This window comes from Misgurnus anguillicaudatus, chromosome 6, assembly GCF_027580225.2.
Source record: "Misgurnus anguillicaudatus chromosome 6, ASM2758022v2, whole genome shotgun sequence".
Taxonomy (NCBI): Eukaryota; Metazoa; Chordata; class Actinopteri; order Cypriniformes; family Cobitidae; genus Misgurnus; species Misgurnus anguillicaudatus.
This window is the reverse complement of record NC_073342.2, coordinates 2,506,159-2,526,990: the sequence shown is the minus strand read 5'-3', so window position 1 is coordinate 2,526,990 and position 20,832 is coordinate 2,506,159. Positions and strand designations below refer to the sequence as shown.

Genomic DNA, 20,832 nt, shown 5'->3' with positions numbered 1-20,832 from the left:
AAATCAAATCCCACACACGTCATCACGCATCGCCGAAGGACTTCTCAATCTGCTTGTTTTCTCTTTTGTTGTTTGAATTAAATTACAAAAGGTTCAACTGTCCATGTTGTAAAGACCGTTGATACATGACTTTTATTCACTGTACTACAGTATTGGATTTTTTTGGTGATGCATTGCTAATTTTCAACTTCTCTCTTTAAAGTTTTCATGCCATGACCACTGGGGCGGAAACCATTATGACATTGCCTTGGACATCAAACTAAACCATCTCATTCTGGCTTTTGAGGTGGACTCACCTCGAAATCTCAGAAGGACAGGTCTAAGATGGACGCAGCAGGAGAAAGTCATGGGTTCTGCTGCTAAGGTTGTCATAAAGTATGCTTTTTTCCATTTGTTGCATTTGGCAATATTATCAAAAGACATAAATTCTGAAAGAAATAAGATAATTTTCAAAGCATTAACATGAATATGAAAGCATTAAGTCATTAATGACCATCTTTTATTATTGTTTATTTACAGCGTCTTTTATTCTGCTTACCTGACTCATGCAGAATTCTGGCTTGATGTTTGGTCCACCTGTTAGCTGGCTCTGGTGCTTGGTAGTCTTCTCAAACCTCTGAATCAAGACCACCATGAGAGGCCTTCTGAAGACCATCATTACGCTTCAGATCCAGTTGTCTTTACTATGAGGTAAATCTTTTTTAACTGCAGCATTGAGCGTTATGTGCGCTGTTAATGGCACTGAACGCCTTGCATTTTTGCCCCCTACTGCAACATGCGTTTTTGAAGGAGCGCTAAGAGCAGAAAAGCACCTTTACGTCATTTGTGTCTTTCCATTGTCCAATTGAATATGGGGAGAGGCAGGCCTTCCGTTGTAGGACCGATGTTTACAGTTATTTGAAACAAACATACTTCAGTTACTTACCGTCTCCTGTGTGTTTATGCACCTCTCACCTTCGATCAAAGTCAGTGCAAGCATCCTCTTTTTAAAGTTTCTGCTTATATGACAGTTGAGAGCAAAAGAGCGCTCACGCTTCAACATTTGATTGACAGGACAGCTGCCTCGGTGGTTGCCTAGCAATATAAAAAGCTGCGCTGCACTGCACTGCTTTTTATAAAGTGACTAAATAAAGGTGCACCTTGTGTTTCCACGTCTTTAAAACGCATTTGGTGTGATTGGCCCCCAACAAGGTTTTTTTCTGCCACATTTTATTTTTTAAGCTTTTGCCTTGATATTGTATTTTACATTGGTAAATGCCTATGGACATTGGCTACTAGCGTTCTGCATGTGTAAAGGCACATCGATGCGAACAACGACGCAATTGTGTAAATGAAAAGTGGCGCATAGCCTACTGTGTAGAGGCATTGGGGTAGGTCTGACAAAATCAGTCTTAATGACAACTGCATCAGTCTTCAATGATGGTTTAACTTTTACACAGATAAACACTCACTTTGTCTATCCAGACCTCAAGGTTAGAGTTCGGACAGATTCAGATAGGTGGTTTTGTTCATTTTCTAAGTGTTTTGTTGATATTTTAGTCCTAATTGATTATGACAGATTTGTTACAGCCTTATCTGTCAAAATGACAGCCAATAAGAAAATTTAATTCAACCTCTGGCTGTAAAGCAGATTTTGAACCAGTCTTTGTCAATTGTGTCACTAGCCTACCACAATCCCTGTGCACCAGCTATGGAAAGTGCAGACCAAACTTCTACCTCCACCTGTGAGTCTCTTCCCACATGTAGTAAAGTAATGAATGCGGTCTCACAAATGAAAGGTTTTTTAGGGTACATTGTTTTAATTACCAAATGATTTCTCGGATGAATTGGATAAAAATACATTATTTTATTTTTCATTTATGAAAACTGGTTGCTGCATGAACTCAAGCACATTTATTTCAAACACATCAACGCAACGTCATTGCTATAAACCAATGCAGCTATTTTGGATAAAAGATAATGCGCCTCAGGTCACACAAATCAAACACGAAGAGTTGTCATACACAGTGTGTACAGTCAGTCATTCAAATTGGATATACACAAAAATCAGACTTAAACTGACAGTGTAAACATAGTCTATGAGATAAAACAAAAATGTTTAAATGTAAGCCTTGCTAAATACCTTATTACCCATAGTTATCCTCTTTATACTATGGTCACTTGCTTTTGTTTATTTTGCAGTACAAAATAGGACAGGACAGATAAGAAAAAAACATTATTTGTATTAATTATTTTATCTAGGGGTCAATAGATCTAGTTCAATCAACACCCTCACCATGCTCTCCCAGCTTTAGGTGCTTAGACCTGTTTTTCTAATCAAACAATACAAGGGCAGATGTTTCGGCGTTATTGCCTTCATGGCATGAAAGATTAAAATCTGCATTTAAACCCAAAGGGGATATGATCTTTAAATAAAATTGCATTGTCATTTTCTTGATTACAACCATAATACTGAACAACAACATTTAAGGTCCCGTTTTTCCTGTGTTTTTGAAGATTTGATTGTGTTTACAGTGCGCAATATGTGTACATGTTTCACATGCGGTATTTTTCACACAATCTACTTATCTATACGGTGCTTTCACTGTCCTAAAAACGGGCTGATGTCTTCTTTGTCCTATGAAGTCCCTCCTTCAGAAATACGTAACGAGTTCTGATTGTGTAGCTTGTTTAGTGTGTTGTGATTCAATAGCAGCTTATCTTAGCCAGGACGGAGTTTAGTCAAACACACTTGCTTTGACGTCATTCAACCGGGAAGTAGAGGGCTGTAGTACAAACCGGCCGTTCGCTGTATTGAAAAGGGGAATTCTGTTAAAGAAAATACATCGCCTGGCTGGCAGTGAACTTTGAGCTTTATCATTTACAGGTATTATTTATGCTATTACAGCAACATTAAACACTAACTAAAGTTTGAAAAATGGGATCAAGAAAAACGTGACCTTTAATGTTTAAGTATTGAGAAAGAATGAATTCTTACTGTGGTGGAGATATTGAAAACTCTTAAAAAGAGGGGCATTTTGGGTGTTTTATTAACTTCCATTATTATTATTTAGGGTGTTTTCACACCTAGTTCATTTGAGCCCTCCAAACGCTCTCAGATCAGTTTAGGGTGTATATGTGAACAAACCAAGTGATCTCAGACCCCCTTAAAAGGACCCATAAGTGAACCGAACTCAGACCACGTCAGGAGGTGGTCTGAGTACGGTTCGCTTTTGGGTTCTTTTGTGGTTCGATTTCTTTTTGATATGTGAAATCAATGAGGTCCCGGTCCGCTTTGCGTGTCGTTTGGACATTGTATCAAAATCAACTGCTGCACAGAAAGCTGGGGTCTGATTTCTTATGAAGTTGTGATGTGAACAAGAAAAGGTCTGAGATCACTTCAGTTCTGAAGAGGACCAAAAAAAGAACTGGGTCCTCTTTTGAGTCCACTATATTGTGAACACCAAAAGGACTGAGGCCACATTCAGCTAGTTCCTTTTCTGGTTCACTTTAAGTGAACTGGGTTTGGTTCTTTTAAAATGAACTATATGTGAAAACACCCTTACATAACCTAACCTAAACATAATTTAGGTTAAGGTGTGTTGCACCGTAATGATGCAACAACAGTTTGGCCAAATTAATAATTAACAATGACAATGATTTAGAAAAAATATACCATAAAATATTTGGTATTGCAAATAAACTTATATTTACTTTACATTATGAAATATTATGAAAATAAAATGACTCCACTGAAAGAGAACAAATGTGTTTTACACCATTAAAAAATGTATATTTAAAAATATTTTAGTGGGTCTAGAATAGATTACACTTGTCTAATAGGTTTTGAAATGAGAAGTTTGGAAACCCCAGCTTTACACAATACTAGTCTCAATTAAAGTTAATGTTAAGTTGTAATATAACTGAAATAAATAGCATTTGCAATTGACAGACATTAAATTAAACTGATGGCAGATGAGGTGTGGGGATGATGCTGGGCCAGAGTTGAATCTGTGCATCTTAGTAGATCAGGTTGGTTCATCCTTAAGTGCTGCATTAAAAAGAGAAAGGATCTAAAAAGAAAAGAAATTAAATATTTCTCCCAAATCAACATTGGACTATCAACACCAAATTAATAATAATAATGCAATTACATGCAAAGAAACCTGTCAACCGTCAATCTATAACAGATACTACACACCTGTGTCCAATACATCAAGATTCTCACAACATTTTAGGACTAGCTTATTACCACAGTTCTGGCTATTCTTCATATTCTGTGTGGTGGTTAGTTTGCAACAGTGACAAAAATGAACTTTTCATTAACATTACCATTTGTTCACTTAAGCTGACTTCCAAGAGCACAGTTATCTAACACAATCTACTGTAAGTGTTTTTTAACATTAAATATAGATTAATTTTTTTGACAGAGATACAAAGGACAAATGTCTCTGCTTGCTGCCTTCATCCGTGTGACCAATCAATGGTTGTGTTAAAAACATGATAATCAGGTGGTGACAATTAGGTGAAATATTGTGCAGTGTTACAGACAACTCGGATTTCTGATGTTATGTCATTAAATATCCTACCTCCGACCTCAATGCATTCCAGTCAATCACGTATCACATTTGCGTGTTTACCACATAATGAGACGCCAGGAGAAGTTTGTGCTCTTGTGCCAATGGTTACTGAATAATTTAACATTCATGTTCATCTATATTACGTGCTGTTTAAAGTTTGTTTGCGGTTCATGTAAGGCTGTGAAAGGCTAGCCACCACCTTGTCTGCAATGTCAAATCATGCATCTCGTTGAGGTCGGTGTTGATCGATCTGCTCCAAGTTGAGAGGTTGGATACTCCACTTTGTTTCCTGTTCCAGACTTCTTACGGGTTTAAGGTCAATAATATCCAACATCCAAGTTGTCTCGAACACAGCATTAGTTCACAGACTCCAGTTCAGTTCTATCTGTAACAAAAGAACACAATGAGAACATCATCACATCAGACAAAGTATTTCATTTATATAAATTGCACCCAAAGAAAAACCAAAATATTAAAAACATGAAAGATCAAAATCTTCATTTAAACCCAAAGGGGACTAGCCTGGTAATACCATTCTCTGCTACTTTGATTGAGCGAAGTACAAAGTCTGATGTAGTCAGGCTAAAAGGGGACATGGTCTTTAATCATAAATATAGATTTTTATTCGTATTCGCAGGTGCAAGAACTGGGCGATGTTTCATTCAAAGCTAACCTGACTGACATATTCTAACCTATCAATCTGTCAACATGTAACGGGGTGTCTTAGGTGAGGATTGAACCCGGGTCTCCTATACTCAAAGTGACTGTTCTTACTCACAGAGCTAACTCCCCACTGGTGAATCCAAGAGCAGAGATAGCAAAACAGCACAGAGACCTGGATCTTGATTAAACTGATAATTTTACTGAATGAAAAAGTACAACAAAATAAAGGAAGCCGTGCTTCCAAAAAACAGGGAAAAGAAAACAGACACAAGTGTCAAAAACATAAGCTTACAAGAGTAGCATACAGACTGGCAACTGGTAACAAAAACTCAAGACTGAACAAAGAAGGCATGGCAAAACTTCACTTATATAGAACAAAAACAGGTGTAACACATCAGGCATAATTACTAAGTGTCATAGAAAAGTGCCATCTGCTGGCCAGGAGGAAGCTAACAGTCCAAAGATGAGAATCTTACAGAAGCCCCCCTTCTAAGAACGGCTCCTGACGTTCCCTTGAAGGCCTTGGTGGGTACGGTGAAAAGTTGAAATGAGTGTTGGGTCCAGAATGTCTTTAGCAGGTACCCATGAGCGCTCTTCTGGGCCATAGCCCTCCCAGTCAACCAGGTACTGTACTCTTCCCCGTACTGTGCGAGAGTCCATCAGCCGACGGACAGTATAGGCTGGTTTTCCATTGATGATTTGAGCAGCTGGGGCAGGTTTGCAAGCTGGGGACAGAGAAGAACAAACAAAAGGCTTTAACCGAGAGACATGAAATGTTGGATGGATTCTCATTGATCTGGGCAGAAGCAACCGGTAAGATACTGGGTTTATCTTCCTGAGGATCTTAAAAGGACCAATATAGCGTGGAGCCAGCTTGCGAGATTCCACCCGCAGGGGGAGATCTTTGGTTGCCAGCCACACCCTTTGGCCAGGACGAAGCATAGGCCCCAACCTCCGGTGTCGGTTTGCCTGCCTCTGTTGTTGAGAGGCCTTCTGTAAAGCTGTCCGGGCCTTCTGCCAAACCCGACGACATCGACGAACCAATTGAGCAGCGGCAGGAACACACACCTCCGGCTCCTGTCCAGGGAACAACAGCGGAGGGAAGCCGTACTGGCATTCAAAAGGGGACATGCCTAGGGAAGAGTGGTAGAGAGTATTATGTGCAAATTCAGCCCAGACTAATCGAGAGCTCCAGGTGGTCTGATTTTCTGCCACTAAACATCTAAGAGTCTTCTCTATCTCCTGATTCACTCTCTCTGTCTGCCCATTAGACTGGGGGTGAAAACCAGAAGAGAGGCTGATGTCAGACCCAATGAGACGGCCAAATGCCTTCCAGAACCGGGATGTAAATTGAGACCCTCTATCAGAGACCATATCTTGTGGGAAGCCATGTATCCTGAACACATGATGCATAAGGTGCTCTGCAGTCTGGCTTGCTGTGGGAAGTTTGGGTAAAGGCAAGAGGTGACATGCTTTTGAAAATCTGTCCACCACCACCAGAATTACTGTATTACCTTGTGATTTGGGCAAACCTGTTACAAAGTCCATAGATATGTGCGACCAGGGATGTTTGGGGATAGGCAAAGGGTGCAGTAGTCCTAGGGGGTGGGCTCTGGGTTCCTTGTTCTGGGCGCATATAGTACAAGCGGCAACAAAATCCCGAACATCTCTTTGCAACTTGGGCCACCAAAATCTCCTTTGGATGAGTCTGCAAGTTCTGGTGGCCCCAGGATGACCAGAGGGGAGGGAAGCATGTGCCCACTGCAATACATCAGAACGTAATCGGTTAGGTACAAAGAGACGTCCTGGTGGACCATTACCTGGATCTGGCTGCTGCCGATGGGCCTTTTTGATGGCAGCTTCAATGCCCCACTGGATAGCTGCTACTATTCTGGAGGTGTGTAGTATGGGTTCCGGTCTGGACTCCTGCTCTGGGATATCAAATTGCCTTGAAAGTGCATCTGGTTTCAAATTCTTGGAACCTGGGCGGTAAGAAAGAACAAAGTCAAACCGATTAAAAAACAGAGCCCAGCGAGCTTGGCGGGAATTTAATCTCTTGGCTTCCCGAATGTAAGTAAGGTTTCTGTGGTCTGTCCAGATGAGGAAAGGATGCTTGGCCCCCTCCAACCAATGCCTCCACTCCTCCAGTGCAACCTTAACTGCCAACAGCTCCCGATTTCCGATATCATAATTCCTCTCTGCTGCAGACAGTCGACGAGACAGAAAAGCACATGGGTGAAGTTTGTTGTCAGACCTGGCTCTCTGGGACAAGACTGCTCCTACCCCTATGTCAGAAGCATCCACCTCAACCACAAATGGCAACTCTGGGTCTGGGAGAGTTAAGATGGGAGCAGATTTAAAGAGTTGTTTCAACTTGTTGAAAACCTGGTTGGCCTCTTCTGTCCATCTGAATGGCTGAGCAGACTTCTTGGTGAGAGCGGAGAGAGGTTCTGCAACAGAGCTGAAATTTCTAATGAACTTTCTATAAAAATTGGCAAAGCCAAGAAAGCGTTGTACCTGCTTTACAGAGCTGGGCTGAGACCATTCCCGTACTGCCTTGACCTTGCCAGGATCCATCTGAAGATTCCCCTTGGACACAATGAAGCCGAGAAATGGGACTGAGGAAACATGAAACTCACTTTTCTCCAACTTGACGAAGAGGCTGTGTTTAAGTAGCTGGGACAAGACCTGTCGAACATGTTGAACGTGTTCCTGGTAGTTTTTAGAGAAAATAAGGATATCGTCAAGATAGACAAAAACAAACTTGTCCAGCATCTCTCGTAGTACATCATTGATTAGAGCCTGGAAAACAGCCAAAGGGCATTACCTTGTACTCATAGTGACCAGTGGGAGTGTTGAATGCGGTCTTCCATTCGTCACCCTCTCTTACTCTGACCAGATGGTAAGCGTTTTGCAGATCCAATTTAGTGAAAATTGTGGCACCTTGTAGAAGCTCGAAAGCAGTGGTCAACAGAGGCAGAGGGTAGCGATTTTTGATTGTGATGCGGTTAAGACCCCTGTAGTCAATGCAGGGCCTGAGGTCGCCATCTTTTTTCTCAACAAAAAAAACCCTGCCCCAGCTGGTGAGGTTAAAGGACGAATGAAACCATTATCCAAAGTCTCCTTAAGATACTTCTCCATAGCAACCCTCTCAGGAGCAGAGAGGGAGTACAGCCTACCCCTTGGAGGGCATGCCCCTGGGACCAAGTCTATAACACAATCAAATGGTCTGTGAGGAGGAAGGGAGGTAGCTCGGGACTTGCTGAAGACCTCTCTGAGATCAGCATATTCAGGAGGAACTTGGGACACTTCAGGGAGGGACCCAGAGGGTGCACTTATAGTCTTTACGATAAGAACCTTGGGTGTTTCCGCTGTCTGAAGGACTAGAGATGACTTGAGGGGAAAACTTTGAGACTTAGCATTATCAGACTTGACCTGAGATACAGGTAGTCCTTGAGTAAAAGGTATGTTATGGTTGAGGGAGGCAGGCCACCTGGAGAGTGTTGACAAAGGTCCTGGAAATGCCTTCAGAAACTCGGGAGAATGACAAAAGGAGAAATTAGAGACACAACAATTAATTCCCCAGCTCTTAACAATACCCCTGGCCCAATCTATATGTGGATTGTGACAGGATAGCCATGGAAATCCAAGAACTAGGGGAAGCTCTGGTGATTGGATCAGAAAAAATTGCATTAACTCCTTATGGCCCCCAATTTCAAACTGAAGAAAAGGAGTACAGTGACTAACCTGACCTGAGCCAAGTGGTCTGCCATCAAGAGCAGTGATGGTTAGAGTCTTCTGGAGAACCAAGGATGGAATACCCAAACGTCTGGATACGTCTAGATCCAAAAAATTCCCAGCAGCCCCAGAATTAATGAATGCTCCCAGCTGATGATGTTGATTGTCTCTGAGGATGGTGGCTTGGATAGTAACTCCAGAGGTAGCAGGATGGGGATGACTTCTATTCTCGTTCCAGCTCCCCCTTTCCTGGACGAGAGCTGGCTTTTCCCGACAATTCAGGACAGCTGGATCGGAAATGGCCAGACTTGCCACAGTACAGACAGCGTCGCTCCCTCATTCGTCGATCTCTTTCCGTCTGGGTTAATCTAGTTCTACCCAGCTGCATGGGTTCTTCCAAATCACAGGGCCTACAAAGTGGTTCAACAGTATTGGAGAATTCTGGAGGGTGACGTGGCCCAGGATCTCGGCATCGTTCTGGCCGACGATCTCGGAGACGATGATCTACTCGGATTGCCATATCGATCAGGGATTCCAAGTCCGGTGCCGGGTCCCTAAATGCCAGCTCATCCTTAAGTTGTGGAGACAAAGCTTGGTGGAATGCTGCCCTCAAAGCACGTTGGTCCCATCCACTTTCAGACGCAAGAGTACGAAACTCTATGGTGAACTCAGCCACACTCCGATTGCCCTGACAGAGTTGAAGTAAACGATAATCCACATCACCTATGCTGGCAGGGTGGTGGAAAACCCTCTTCATTTCAACAATGAAATCTCTGCTGTTGGCTGAAAGTGGAGACTGTTGGTCCCACAGAGCTGAGGCCCAGTCTAAGGCCTTGCCGGTGAGAAGTGTAATCATGTAGGCCACTTTGCTGCGCTCTGTAGGAAAGCTTCCAGGTTGTAGTTCAAATACTAGGGTGCACTGTGTAATAAACCCACGGCACTTTTGGGGATTCCCATCAAATCGTTCTGGTGCTGGCAATTTGGGTTCTGACAGGGGAGATAACACTGCTCGAGGGGGATCTTCAGGTGGCTGAGGGTCTTGGGGTGGAGGAACAGAAGGCTGAAGACTTAAACGTTGAAGAATTTCAGAAAGGATCTGCTCATGTTCCTGGATGGCTGCAGCTTGCCCAGAGAGGGCAGAGAGAATGCGGTCCACATTTGAAGATGGTGGAGTCTCCTCTGCTGGATTCATGTTGATGGTTCAGTCTTGCTGTAACGGGGTGTCTTAGGTGAGGATTGAACCCGGGTCTCCTATACTCAAAGTGACTGTTCTTACTCACAGAGCTAGAGATAGCAAAACAGCACAGAGACCTGGATCTTGATTAAACTGATAATTTTACTGAATGAAAAAGTACAACAAAATAAAGGAAGCTGTGCTTCCAAAAAACAGGGAAAAGAAAACAGACACAAGGGTCAAAAACATAAGCTTACAAGAGTAGCATACAGACTGGCAACTGGTAACAAAAACTCAAGACTGAACAAAGAAGGCATGGCAAAACTTCACTTATATAGAACAAAAACAGGTGTAACACATCAGGCTTAATTACTAAGTGTCATAGAAAAGTGCCATCTGCTGGCCAGGAGGAAGCTAACAGTCCAAAGATGAGAATCTTACACAACAACAGAGACAGAGAAGCACGCAAATGACTAAACTTCTGGTAGATTTTACAGTTAACCAACTTATCATTCATGATGATATCATCACCTTTAACTTACAATTAACTGCTAATTAATATTTAGTAAAGTAGTTATTATGTTTAAGTATTGGTAGGAATTGGGTAGAATTAAGGGGTTGTGTACACCAAAACTTTTGAACGCTGCTGAAAACGCCTGGACAACGCCGAATGCCAGCTGTTTTTCAGCTGAGTGCCAGCTTTCTTCAGCTAAGCGCTTTGGTAGCACTGATACGTCAGCTGTGAGACGGTTGGTTGCTGTGATACTTGTCACGCCCCTCCTCCACTGTGATTGGACAGCCGCGTGAGAACTGACATTGACGAGCTGAGCTTTTCTTCCAAAGTTGAAAATTTTCAACTCTCGGTGCTCAGCGCTGAGCGCGGAAAAACCGCTGGGCGCCGGTTTTCAGCGTGAAGAAAACCGCTAGCTGCTGGCTTATTTGAAAAACGCCAAGCTTCCATTGGAAACTTTTGAAAACATGCGCCGGCCGCAGGCGTAAAAGCGTTGGTGTGCACGCCCCCTAAGGATGTAGAATAAGGTTTTGCAAAATCATGCATTAAAGGCGGAGTCCAGGATGTTTGAAAAACGCGTTGGAAAAGGAGACGGGCCGACTACCAAAACACACTTATAGCCAATCAAATCAAATCAAATGCCGGGTTGCGTATGTGTGGGGCGGGTCTATCAACAGAAGGTCCAGATTCTATTGGGGTAGGGGCGTGTTTGTTTAGGTGATTTCAAATATCAACATTGGCTTTCAAACATCATGGACTTCGCCTTTAATATGTGTTTTAAGTAAAAGTCAATATCTGAGTAATATTAATGTTAATAAACAACTAATTGCCATCATTTTTATTAACCTTACAAATTATTTAAACTGATACAAACTTATACATAAAAAAATTATTTTAAATTCCACTATTATTAAATCTACTATAACATCAGAAGTAACTGTAATTAAATTAGTAGCAAAATAAGAGTAATCCCTTACTTTACGTTTTCAAGGGAAATATAATTAAATTAGAGTAACTTATTATTTGGTTATTAGTTACACCAATACTGATTATAACACAATTACTATTAGATCAAGCAGATTAAGATCTTAACAGAATTTTCGGTAACTCTTTATTTTACGGTGTCTTTATTACACATGTTACAAGTAATTATTATAGTAATAACAGTTAATTATGCATAATTACATGCAACTAATCCTAAACCAAACCCTATCCCTAACCCTACAGTAAGTACATGTTGTTGATGATTATTACTTGGTACTTAAATATATAATTACAATGTAACAGTGACGCCTTAAAATAAAGTGTAACCGAATTTTCTTATATCAAGAGTAGGGTGGGGGGGTTACAGAGGTGAGATGTGGTTATGTTTATGGCTGTGTACACACAAACTATCAACAAAAACTGCAAAAGAATTTTTTTAAAACTACCTGAACTTGTTTAAGGTTTTAACAAAAGAGTAAAGGATTTTCCAAATTAATTTAGGGAAATTGGAATTTGGTTCAGAGTACAGGGTAAGTATTTCTGCAAATTACAATCTTAGAACGAATGTGTTAAAAACAACACATTAGTGTTGATTGTGGGACGACACACTAAATGCGTTGTCCCAGAATTCACCCATCACTGTGTTAATATTGAAACAACACATTTTGTGTTACTTTTAACACAACATGTGTTATATTTTAACACAAAATCAACACAAAATGACACATGTGTTAAAATTACACATAATGTGTTAAAAGCTTAACGCACAAAGATGTGTAAAAAGCTATTTCTAAAAAAAATAGTTATCTTGTTTTGAAACCAAACTCTTCAGATATTCTTTTTTTTGTAGATTGACAACTCTGTCGAAGATGTCATGGGAGTTGAACAAATGACAGAAGATGTCCTGAAACTTGATGAAGTTCTTCAGACTGCTTACACACACTCATCGGGTGCAAAACAAAATGAAAAGTAACAAACAGAAAACACAGAAATTTAAATTCTCTGTGGGTGACAGGGTATGGAGGTTCAATGTTCGAAGTCAGCAGAGAAAATTGGATCCAAATTTTTTAGGTCCATATACAATTAAAAACATTGAAGGGAAGAGTGCTGATGTTGTAGATGAGACAGGGGTAATTTTCCCAAAAATAAACATTGATCACCTGAGATTGCATACTGAGAAGACACCACGCATTCCTCATAAGAGTGTGTCTGGAAAGTACACAGCTGCAACTGCATCACAAAACACCTGTTCAACTGGTGTATCACAAGCCATTGCATCTGTGCCACAATCACCCACCATTTCTAAAGTGGCTGCACCATACCTGTCAAGTTTTAGATTTGAAAATAAGGGACATTTTCCAGCACCCACCGCCAGCAGTCCTACCAACCCAACAAGCTCCAGTATCCCTTACATTTTAAGACTGGTGCTATAGCCTAAATGACAACACAAAATGGTATATATCAGGGGTGTAAAACTCATTTTACGCTGACTGAGGGCCGGATAGTAAATAACGCCACAATGTGAGGGCCGGATAATATTTATTAAACCTTAGTGTGCTGAAATTGTGTAAAAATTAACTAGACAAACTAATTTAATAGCAAGAAAACTAGTGAAACACACAGCTCTGTGAAAACTACATTTCAAAAGCTACACTCATACTGTACATACTATACACACAAATTTGCATCTGTACAAAACTCATTGGCCTTAGGTTGAAAAGCCTAAATTTAACTTCTTTTGCGTTATACCTTAATGCCAAATTTATTTATAACCCATTCACTTTTCTTTGTAATGAGAACAGTCATTTAAAAAATGAAAATGCTAGATTGGGCAGTGTCCCACACCAAAAAGGGCACTAAGGTGGGTGGTACTATTAGTATGGTTTTAATAAAGTATTATAAATATGATGTGTTATATTACTAGCATCAACTTAGACAAGTAATTATAATGGGAAATATAACAACAAGAATTAAAGTGTGACAATAAATATTCAATATGATTTACCTGCTGGCTTGATGGAGCTTTGAATCCATGTTTGCAATGTTGAACTGCCTTTAGAAGCAGCCTCCCTTTCCGTTCTCTGTCTTTATTTTGTGAAGGCATTTTTTGTTTTTTGTATTTTTGCCTACAAAGTGTGCCAACAACAGCAAATTTATAGGCCTAATTTGTTTTTACATATTTATAAGATTAAAACCCTACTCTTAACCTAAAAAATCATGACAAACTATATATCACTGGAAAGCTCTCAGAATGTAGTTTTCATATTACAAGGTCATCTGTTGATATTAAAATAATAGTGACAGTTTTCGTGTTACATGCTCCCCCATAGGAATGCATATTAATTATTATATATTCATAAAACTATATCCTATTATAAATCTTCAAACATGTTGACAAACTATATATTGTTGGAAAGCTCTAGTAATGTAGTTTTCATATTTCAAAACCTTTTTGCAGTAATAATAATGCAGTGATAGTAATTGAATAATTTGTGACAAGTGTATGCTGCAAACTGTTGACACCTAGTGGCCGTTGTTGGTAAAACCACTAAAAGTGTGACACACACCTCATTTTTTGTGATTTTAACTTGAAATTTGGATCAGAACTACTTGAGACTTATGGCTTCATGTTTGCATTATTACTTTTGTGAAACATTTACATTTTTATACTTTTATTTATAAAAATAATATGTTATGGAATTATTTTTATTTATTAAAACAAATGTAAACTGCTATACAATTTAATTATTTAATATGTTATATGTTTAAGTGTCTTCTTTAAAGTAAGACCACGATTAGGCTTCTAGACCAAAAAATGCCAGAGTTATATTAATTTGAAGATATATATCACAATTTTACCCCCCCCCACTCTAAAGGTATTTGCGCCACCTAAGGGGTTAAATGATAAATGAAACTTATTTGTTTTCGTGTCTTTATCTGACACTTTAAAATGCTTTTACCAACATGTTTGCTGCATTTGTACGCCTCTCACTCTGCACTATTACTATTTGATTGCGTAAAGTCCTCATTGTTCAGTAAAATTTATTAAGCATTTTCCCTTTTTTTGTTGCTATTTTCGGCCGAATATTTTCAGTGGCCAAATATATTTTCAGTTGCCGAACATTCAGTGCATCCCTAGCTATAACAATGCATTTTATCATGAAATGATCAGCCCTATGCCCTAAAAATCCCTTCAAAGACTTATTATCTGCTGTAAAAGCTTTGTAAAGCTGTTCTGTATATCATCTAATTTTTAAATCTGACATTACATCAGAAAAGCCAATTGCTTAATAAAAACATGCAAGTCCTCGTACTTTGGCAGCATGGAAAAATCTTAAGCTTATGAAAGCGTATTTTTGTGCATCTGTTCATATAGTTTTATTTACATTATTGCAATTGAGATCTATAGGATGTAATATTTAACACCGTTATCCTGACTGAGAAAGATCAGAAATATTTGTGTGGCATTATTATATTATGTATAGACCATTTCAAGAGACGTAAACAACACTGGTCCAGAAGCACTTCCTGTTTCCGTTTTTTTAACACTAGATAAACGTTGGGATAAAATAAACCAACAGAACATATAAACCTGAATTAACTGAAGTTAAACAAACATCTTAAAGATAATAATACATGTGAAATAAAAAAATAACTGTCACAAACTGTAACCGGAAGTGTTTCTGGACCAGTGTTGTTTACATCATTTGAACTGGTCTATACATGATTAAATTGACATTTGGATTACTTGATTAATTGTTTAACAGCGAGTTTCACTTTCATAGCTAGACAAGCTTCTGTAATGGCAAAAAAATACACTGGACACAAATGTTTTGGGTCTTTTTCACTTTAATAACATTTATATAACATTACATTCAAATGATTCTGGTTTGTTTTATTGCAAAAATATTCTCGGTTTGCTTAAAAAATAATAATAATCAGCAGTATTACACTGTAAAAAGTAATACCTAGATCTAACTTATAAAAATTAAGGCAAGTGGCTGCATTTGATGTTTTAAGTTGAGTCAACTTGTAGTCTTTTTAGTATAATAAACACTGTAATATTACTTTATACAAACGCAACAAAATTAAGTTGAGTTAACTAATAGTTCTAGTATTACTTAGTTTAATTTACTTTTCTTGGTACAGGTAACTTTATTATGGTTTGTTGTTGTTTCCATAAACATTGATTTAGACTTTACCTTTCTGTGAGATGAGGGCACGAATTGTTTATTCAATCAACTGGCCCACCCAGTTTAGTTTTGGGCAGCTGTAAAGCGTGACATACTTCAGTATGCAGTCTATGCACAAGCACCAGTCTTCTGAACAATGGTAACTACAAAACTCAAAGATGAAACAAAAACTCTTCTAAATATCGAAGATAAATTAACATTAAACACATAAAAAGTCTTTCTTTTTAGTTAAAAACACAAAATACCGTTTAAATTAAATTTTCACTGTCCAAATGCAGTCCCATGCAAAGCATGCTGGGAACTACAAGTCTACTGCCTAGTTAGCTATGTTTATTAAAATCATTCGTGTAGTTTCAACACAAAATTATTAAGTTCATTTCCTTCTTAATTTAAGTGGATTATACATGATAAAATGAAGCTGAATTTACTCAATGTGTTCATTTAGAATGACTCAACTTATTCATCTTTTTATGTTATTTTAACTCAAATTTTGATTAAAAAACAAGAATTTTTAATACAGTTTACTCGTTTTATCTTTGTTAAATCTACTAAGGCACCGGAACACTTTTTACAGTATATGAGAATGAAACTTTTATGTACTTTTGGAGACGTTTCCATCCACTTTGGGGTGCTTTTAGTCTTAATTTGGCCACAACTTTCTCAGTGTTTCAGCAAATGGAATGATTTTTGGTGACAAATCTTATATTGACACATATTTTGGGAATATGCTTTTAAAAACTTAACAATGCACCGTAGGCAAATTCATTACCCTTTCATGTTTTTCGGAAGTAAAACATCAACTAACTTAAACTTTTGTAAAAATGTATCAAATAAATATTTTTTCAAATGTTTTTGCATAAATTTGTTAATAAACCTCAGCACTGATTAAAACTACCAAATTCTTACAAAAAGAACTCTTAATTGCCAAGTTCATGTCACTGATTTGGGGGGGAAAAAATCTGTTTTTGCCCCATTGACTTCAATTATAACAACATTTTTTTTTTAATTGCAAAGCCATGACACCATATAATCATGCATTCTTGATTGTTGGTGGTTTTCCCTATTGGGTAGAGGTAAAATGTGTCATTTTTACTGTTGATCACCAGGTGGCACCATTAATCCTTTAGATTTTTTTATTGGATTAGCCTACTAAAAACTTACTGATTACTGCTTTTTGAGACCTTGTTTTGTTTTTGTACTTTGTCTTTTTAGCATTTTGAAATTGTTGCTAAAGTATCTGTAGGTATGGTCTCAATGTCCATTATTTCATGTTTCAAAGTGAAATGCTTGCTGTGCCACAAAAAGCTGATATACAGCAATAATACTTCTTCCATGCTCCTTTTTACCACCAGTCCCATAAGCACTACACAGCACTAAATCTATATTTTTATACAAACTTAAACAAAAAAGTAACTATTCTCATCCCACCCCAGACTACTTTCCCATACACACTGTACTAAACAAAGTCTTACTTTTTTTTAGTTCATACTGTCATTCTTCAAACTGTGTGTCAATAAATTATAATTAATGAATTAATTGTAGACACGTCAAGAAAATTTGCATGGAAAAATAGGCATTTTTTTATTTAATAACCAGACAATTAAATAATTCTGCTTAGGTCATTGCATAAAATATTTTTATTTAGTTGCTATTTCTTTTAACAGTAGCTAGGTGTCACTAGGGAGCAACGCTAAATAAAGCTTTGGGTGACGCAATGGGCTGCGAAGTGTCAGTTCCTGCTCGTTTTCAGTTTTAAGGGTTTGGAGTTGCGGGATGTAAAGAGAGTGTTCAAGTAGGATTTAAGTTGCTTGTAAAAAATAAAAAGTAAAGCTTTGAACCCTGACATTTACATTAATGTAAGAAATAAAATAAAAAAACTTGTGCGAAAATCTGCATACAAAAATACAGAAATCCTTCCAGAACAGATTTGTAGAAGAGCATTCTCCAGAAGAGATGAGAAGTAGATTCATCTTCAGCACAACAAAAACATAAAGAATCAATATTAGGAAACATTCTTCCATGGACTATTAACAAATTAGCCAGTAGTACACAATGTAAGGAAGAGATGCAAATAACAGTTTAATTATCCTGTTCCTACCAGAAGAGTTGAATTTAAAAAAAAAAAACTGATAATGATTGTATCAAAAGGATGAGCAACTTACACAGAAATTTGGGATTTAGCTCAGTCTCTGAGAATTGCTTAATAAGGAATGATATCCATCACTATAGCCTACTGCCCTACAAAGCCAAAGCGCATTTGACACATTTGGTCAAAATTGAGTTAAGGGTTGAAATGGACTGGTGTAAAAGACTTTAAGGGCATTTTCTCGGTTTCAGTGTTTGAGTAGTTACTGCACTTAGCCTTTGTAGGGCAGTATATCAAAATCTCGTGGAGAGACAGGAATGTTATATTTGTTCAGAATATGAATACAAATGTCAATCAGCATTGATTAATTGAGAGACCAACATAAAATGATTACTCACCCAATCTGGGAAAAACAATTACTTTTTTTATAAAGAATATCACAATTATCCCAAATGAAGTACTGGTGAAGACTAAAATTGTGTTTATAAATTAGGTGCCAGGTCAAAAGTGCTTATTTATGAAAATTATTTTTAAGGGGCAATTTATTTATGTTGTAATTACATAACAATAAGAAAGGGAGGCCTCCCACTTTATGTATTGCTGTTTCTTGTGTTGCTCTACTTGCTTTTATTGTTACCTCATTTGTAAGTCGCTTTAGACAAAAAGGTCTGCTAAATGACTAAACTGTAAATTAAAAGTTTGACAGCCGTCTATCCTTCGATAGTCATGTTTACAACGTCTACCACATTACATTCTTTCATCTTAGAAATATCTCAAAAATACGCCATATGCTTTCTGCATCAGATGCGTCCATAGAATTACCATTAGAATACAATCCTTTTGCTACTTACCCCCCAAGCTCTGGAATGATTTACCCAATCAATTTAAGTCTAAACTAAAGAAAAGAAGAAATATTTCTTTAACAAAGCATTCACATAATTTGTTTGGTAAATCTACTTATCCTGCAATAGTTAGCTTGTCCGGAACCAAGCACACATTCATCCACTACTGTATACTGTATGACACTTGCATTATATGTGAGTGGCCCCTACGCTAGTAGGATTTTGTTTCTCTTTCCCTCGACCCCAAGGTTACCTGAGACTAACAGACCCAGTTCCTGCTTCCGTGAAGCTCCTCAACTTATGTCCTCCCATCTGCTAGTGATCTGCTGGTGCCCAGCCGATGTGTGACCAGTGACCACCGACCGCTTCTTTTCAACTTTAATATAATTATTATAAATGTAATTCCCATAAAGTTTTTATAATACAGTATTCAATATTTATTTACATTTGTTGCTCAGAAACTGCTTAGCTGCGCACAAGTTCAAGATTATTTGCGATTTATAAATTCCACATCTTTAAGAAAGGGGTATACGTGCGTTTTCTGCGCGTAGGTTCAGTTTATGAATCACACGTAGGCATTTTTTTATAAATGATCGTAAGATCAAATATAGGATGGTTTCTACAAAGCATTTTATAAATGAGGCCCTTGGACTGAAATTTTGATCCAGTCCTTTTTTAATCATAAGTAATAATCTGTGATAGGATTGTCTGTCCTATAGAGTCAACTTGATGTTTTCCGTTAAGCAGTGTTTCCATTTCATGAGTTTAAGAGAACACAACAATTGTTGCTTCCAGGAAAGCTGACATCAATTGAAATGAAAGTTGTAGCTCCTGGGGACACAGCTGTGGCTCCTTTATTTAGTTTATTATATTACTTGTGGTTTATAGCACAAACACGGGAATGTTTTCATTATCTCTGTGTTTTCTTTATTGACAGAAGATGTTGATCTGGGTTATGCGTCAATGAAGGCTAGTTATTGAAATCATTTTAATGCATCTTTAATTTTTGAATGAACAGAGTTACATTTAAAAACATTTCAGATGTGTACATAGTTTTTTTTTTTTTTGCATTTTTATCATTTGCTATAACATATAACAACTAATGACTGATGGATTTTAATACAGCGACACATACAACATCACCAATTCAAAGCTTAAGCATTTAAATGGATTTCTTCACTCAGATTTTACATGCTGGCTACATTGCAAGGTATCTTCAGACACATGGTTGTGGAACCAAGGAGTAAAAATGTTTATCTCTGGAAGATCCGCTTCTGGGAACGTGGCAGAGAAAGCCTTCTCGTGTGTTGAAAAGTTTCCCTACAACGCCACCGCTCTTCGTACTAATGGATGATAAAAAAAATCACAACATTTACCATATCTTCCATCTCAATACCTTCATTTCTAAATTTATTTGTATGTTATTTGAGATCAAATCATATTTTCTGTTCCATATTAAAGGCTAATTTTAATATGAATTATACCACAGGTCTGTTGCATGCTGCATTCTGATTGGCTGAGAAATGTTCTATGGGTGTTGATTATTTTTCTGTAAATTGCACACCTAACTTTTCAAATGTCTTAAAAATAGGCACCAGAGCAATGTTTGTGGTAACCGTGGTATAAGAGGAATAATTGACTCCGGTCCTTTGAATTATTTGAAAATAATTCGCGTCGTGCCGCATTACCACCTTGGTGTGCATTATTTTCTTATAATTCAATGGCCCGTCGTCAATTATTCCTTACATAATGTTAATATCCTTGGATTCCCTTTTTTCACGTTTTGCATACCCCATACCAAAGAGCACCTAACTATTTTTTTCTAAATTAATTTCTTCAGCTATTTCTGAGCACTTTGGATTTTTTCTGATTTCTGTTTTTTATTTAATTAAAGTTTTAGCCCTTACCTGCATACATAGTAATTGACTCCCGGAAACCTCTTCGACTGATCATACGAAACCATGTTTGATTGAGCCCCGTCTACCCATTTCCAACCACGTCCTTGACAGGGATCAATCAGAACCTGCATTAACAAAATACATTGTTTATTATATTTATTTTTCACATATTAGCCTTTAAGTA

The 20,832-nt window shown here is 38.0% G+C and overlaps 1 protein-coding gene and 2 long non-coding RNA genes across 3 annotated transcripts in view; 1 reads left to right on the top strand and 2 right to left on the bottom strand.

Annotated features, from left to right (window-relative positions):
• Positions 1 to 333: 333 nt before the first annotated feature.
• On the top strand, positions 334 to 1,780 carry LOC141364122 (uncharacterized). The gene is made up of 3 exons (XR_012369800.1): positions 334 to 375; positions 520 to 690; positions 1,665 to 1,780. It is a non-coding gene; the product is annotated as an uncharacterized lncRNA (long non-coding RNA).
• Positions 1,781 to 3,744: 1,964 nt separating this feature from the next.
• LOC141364121 (uncharacterized) lies at positions 3,745 to 5,093 on the bottom strand. The gene is made up of 2 exons (XR_012369799.1): positions 4,569 to 5,093; positions 3,745 to 4,052 (listed from the first exon to the last, which is right to left on the bottom strand). It is a non-coding gene; the product is annotated as an uncharacterized lncRNA (long non-coding RNA).
• A 14,640-nt stretch (positions 5,094 to 19,733) lies between these two features.
• LOC129433917 (SE-cephalotoxin) overlaps positions 19,734 to 20,832 on the bottom strand; it is a 34,673-nt gene continuing 33,574 nt past the window's right edge. Inside the window, exons 4-5 of the mRNA XM_055192639.2 lie at positions 20,658 to 20,773; positions 19,734 to 20,093 (exon numbers count right to left, since the gene is read on the bottom strand). Of these exons, the coding sequence (XP_055048614.2) occupies positions 19,967 to 20,093; positions 20,658 to 20,773 (243 nt within the window). The 3' untranslated portion in view covers positions 19,734 to 19,966. The remainder of the gene's footprint in view (positions 20,094 to 20,657; positions 20,774 to 20,832) is intronic.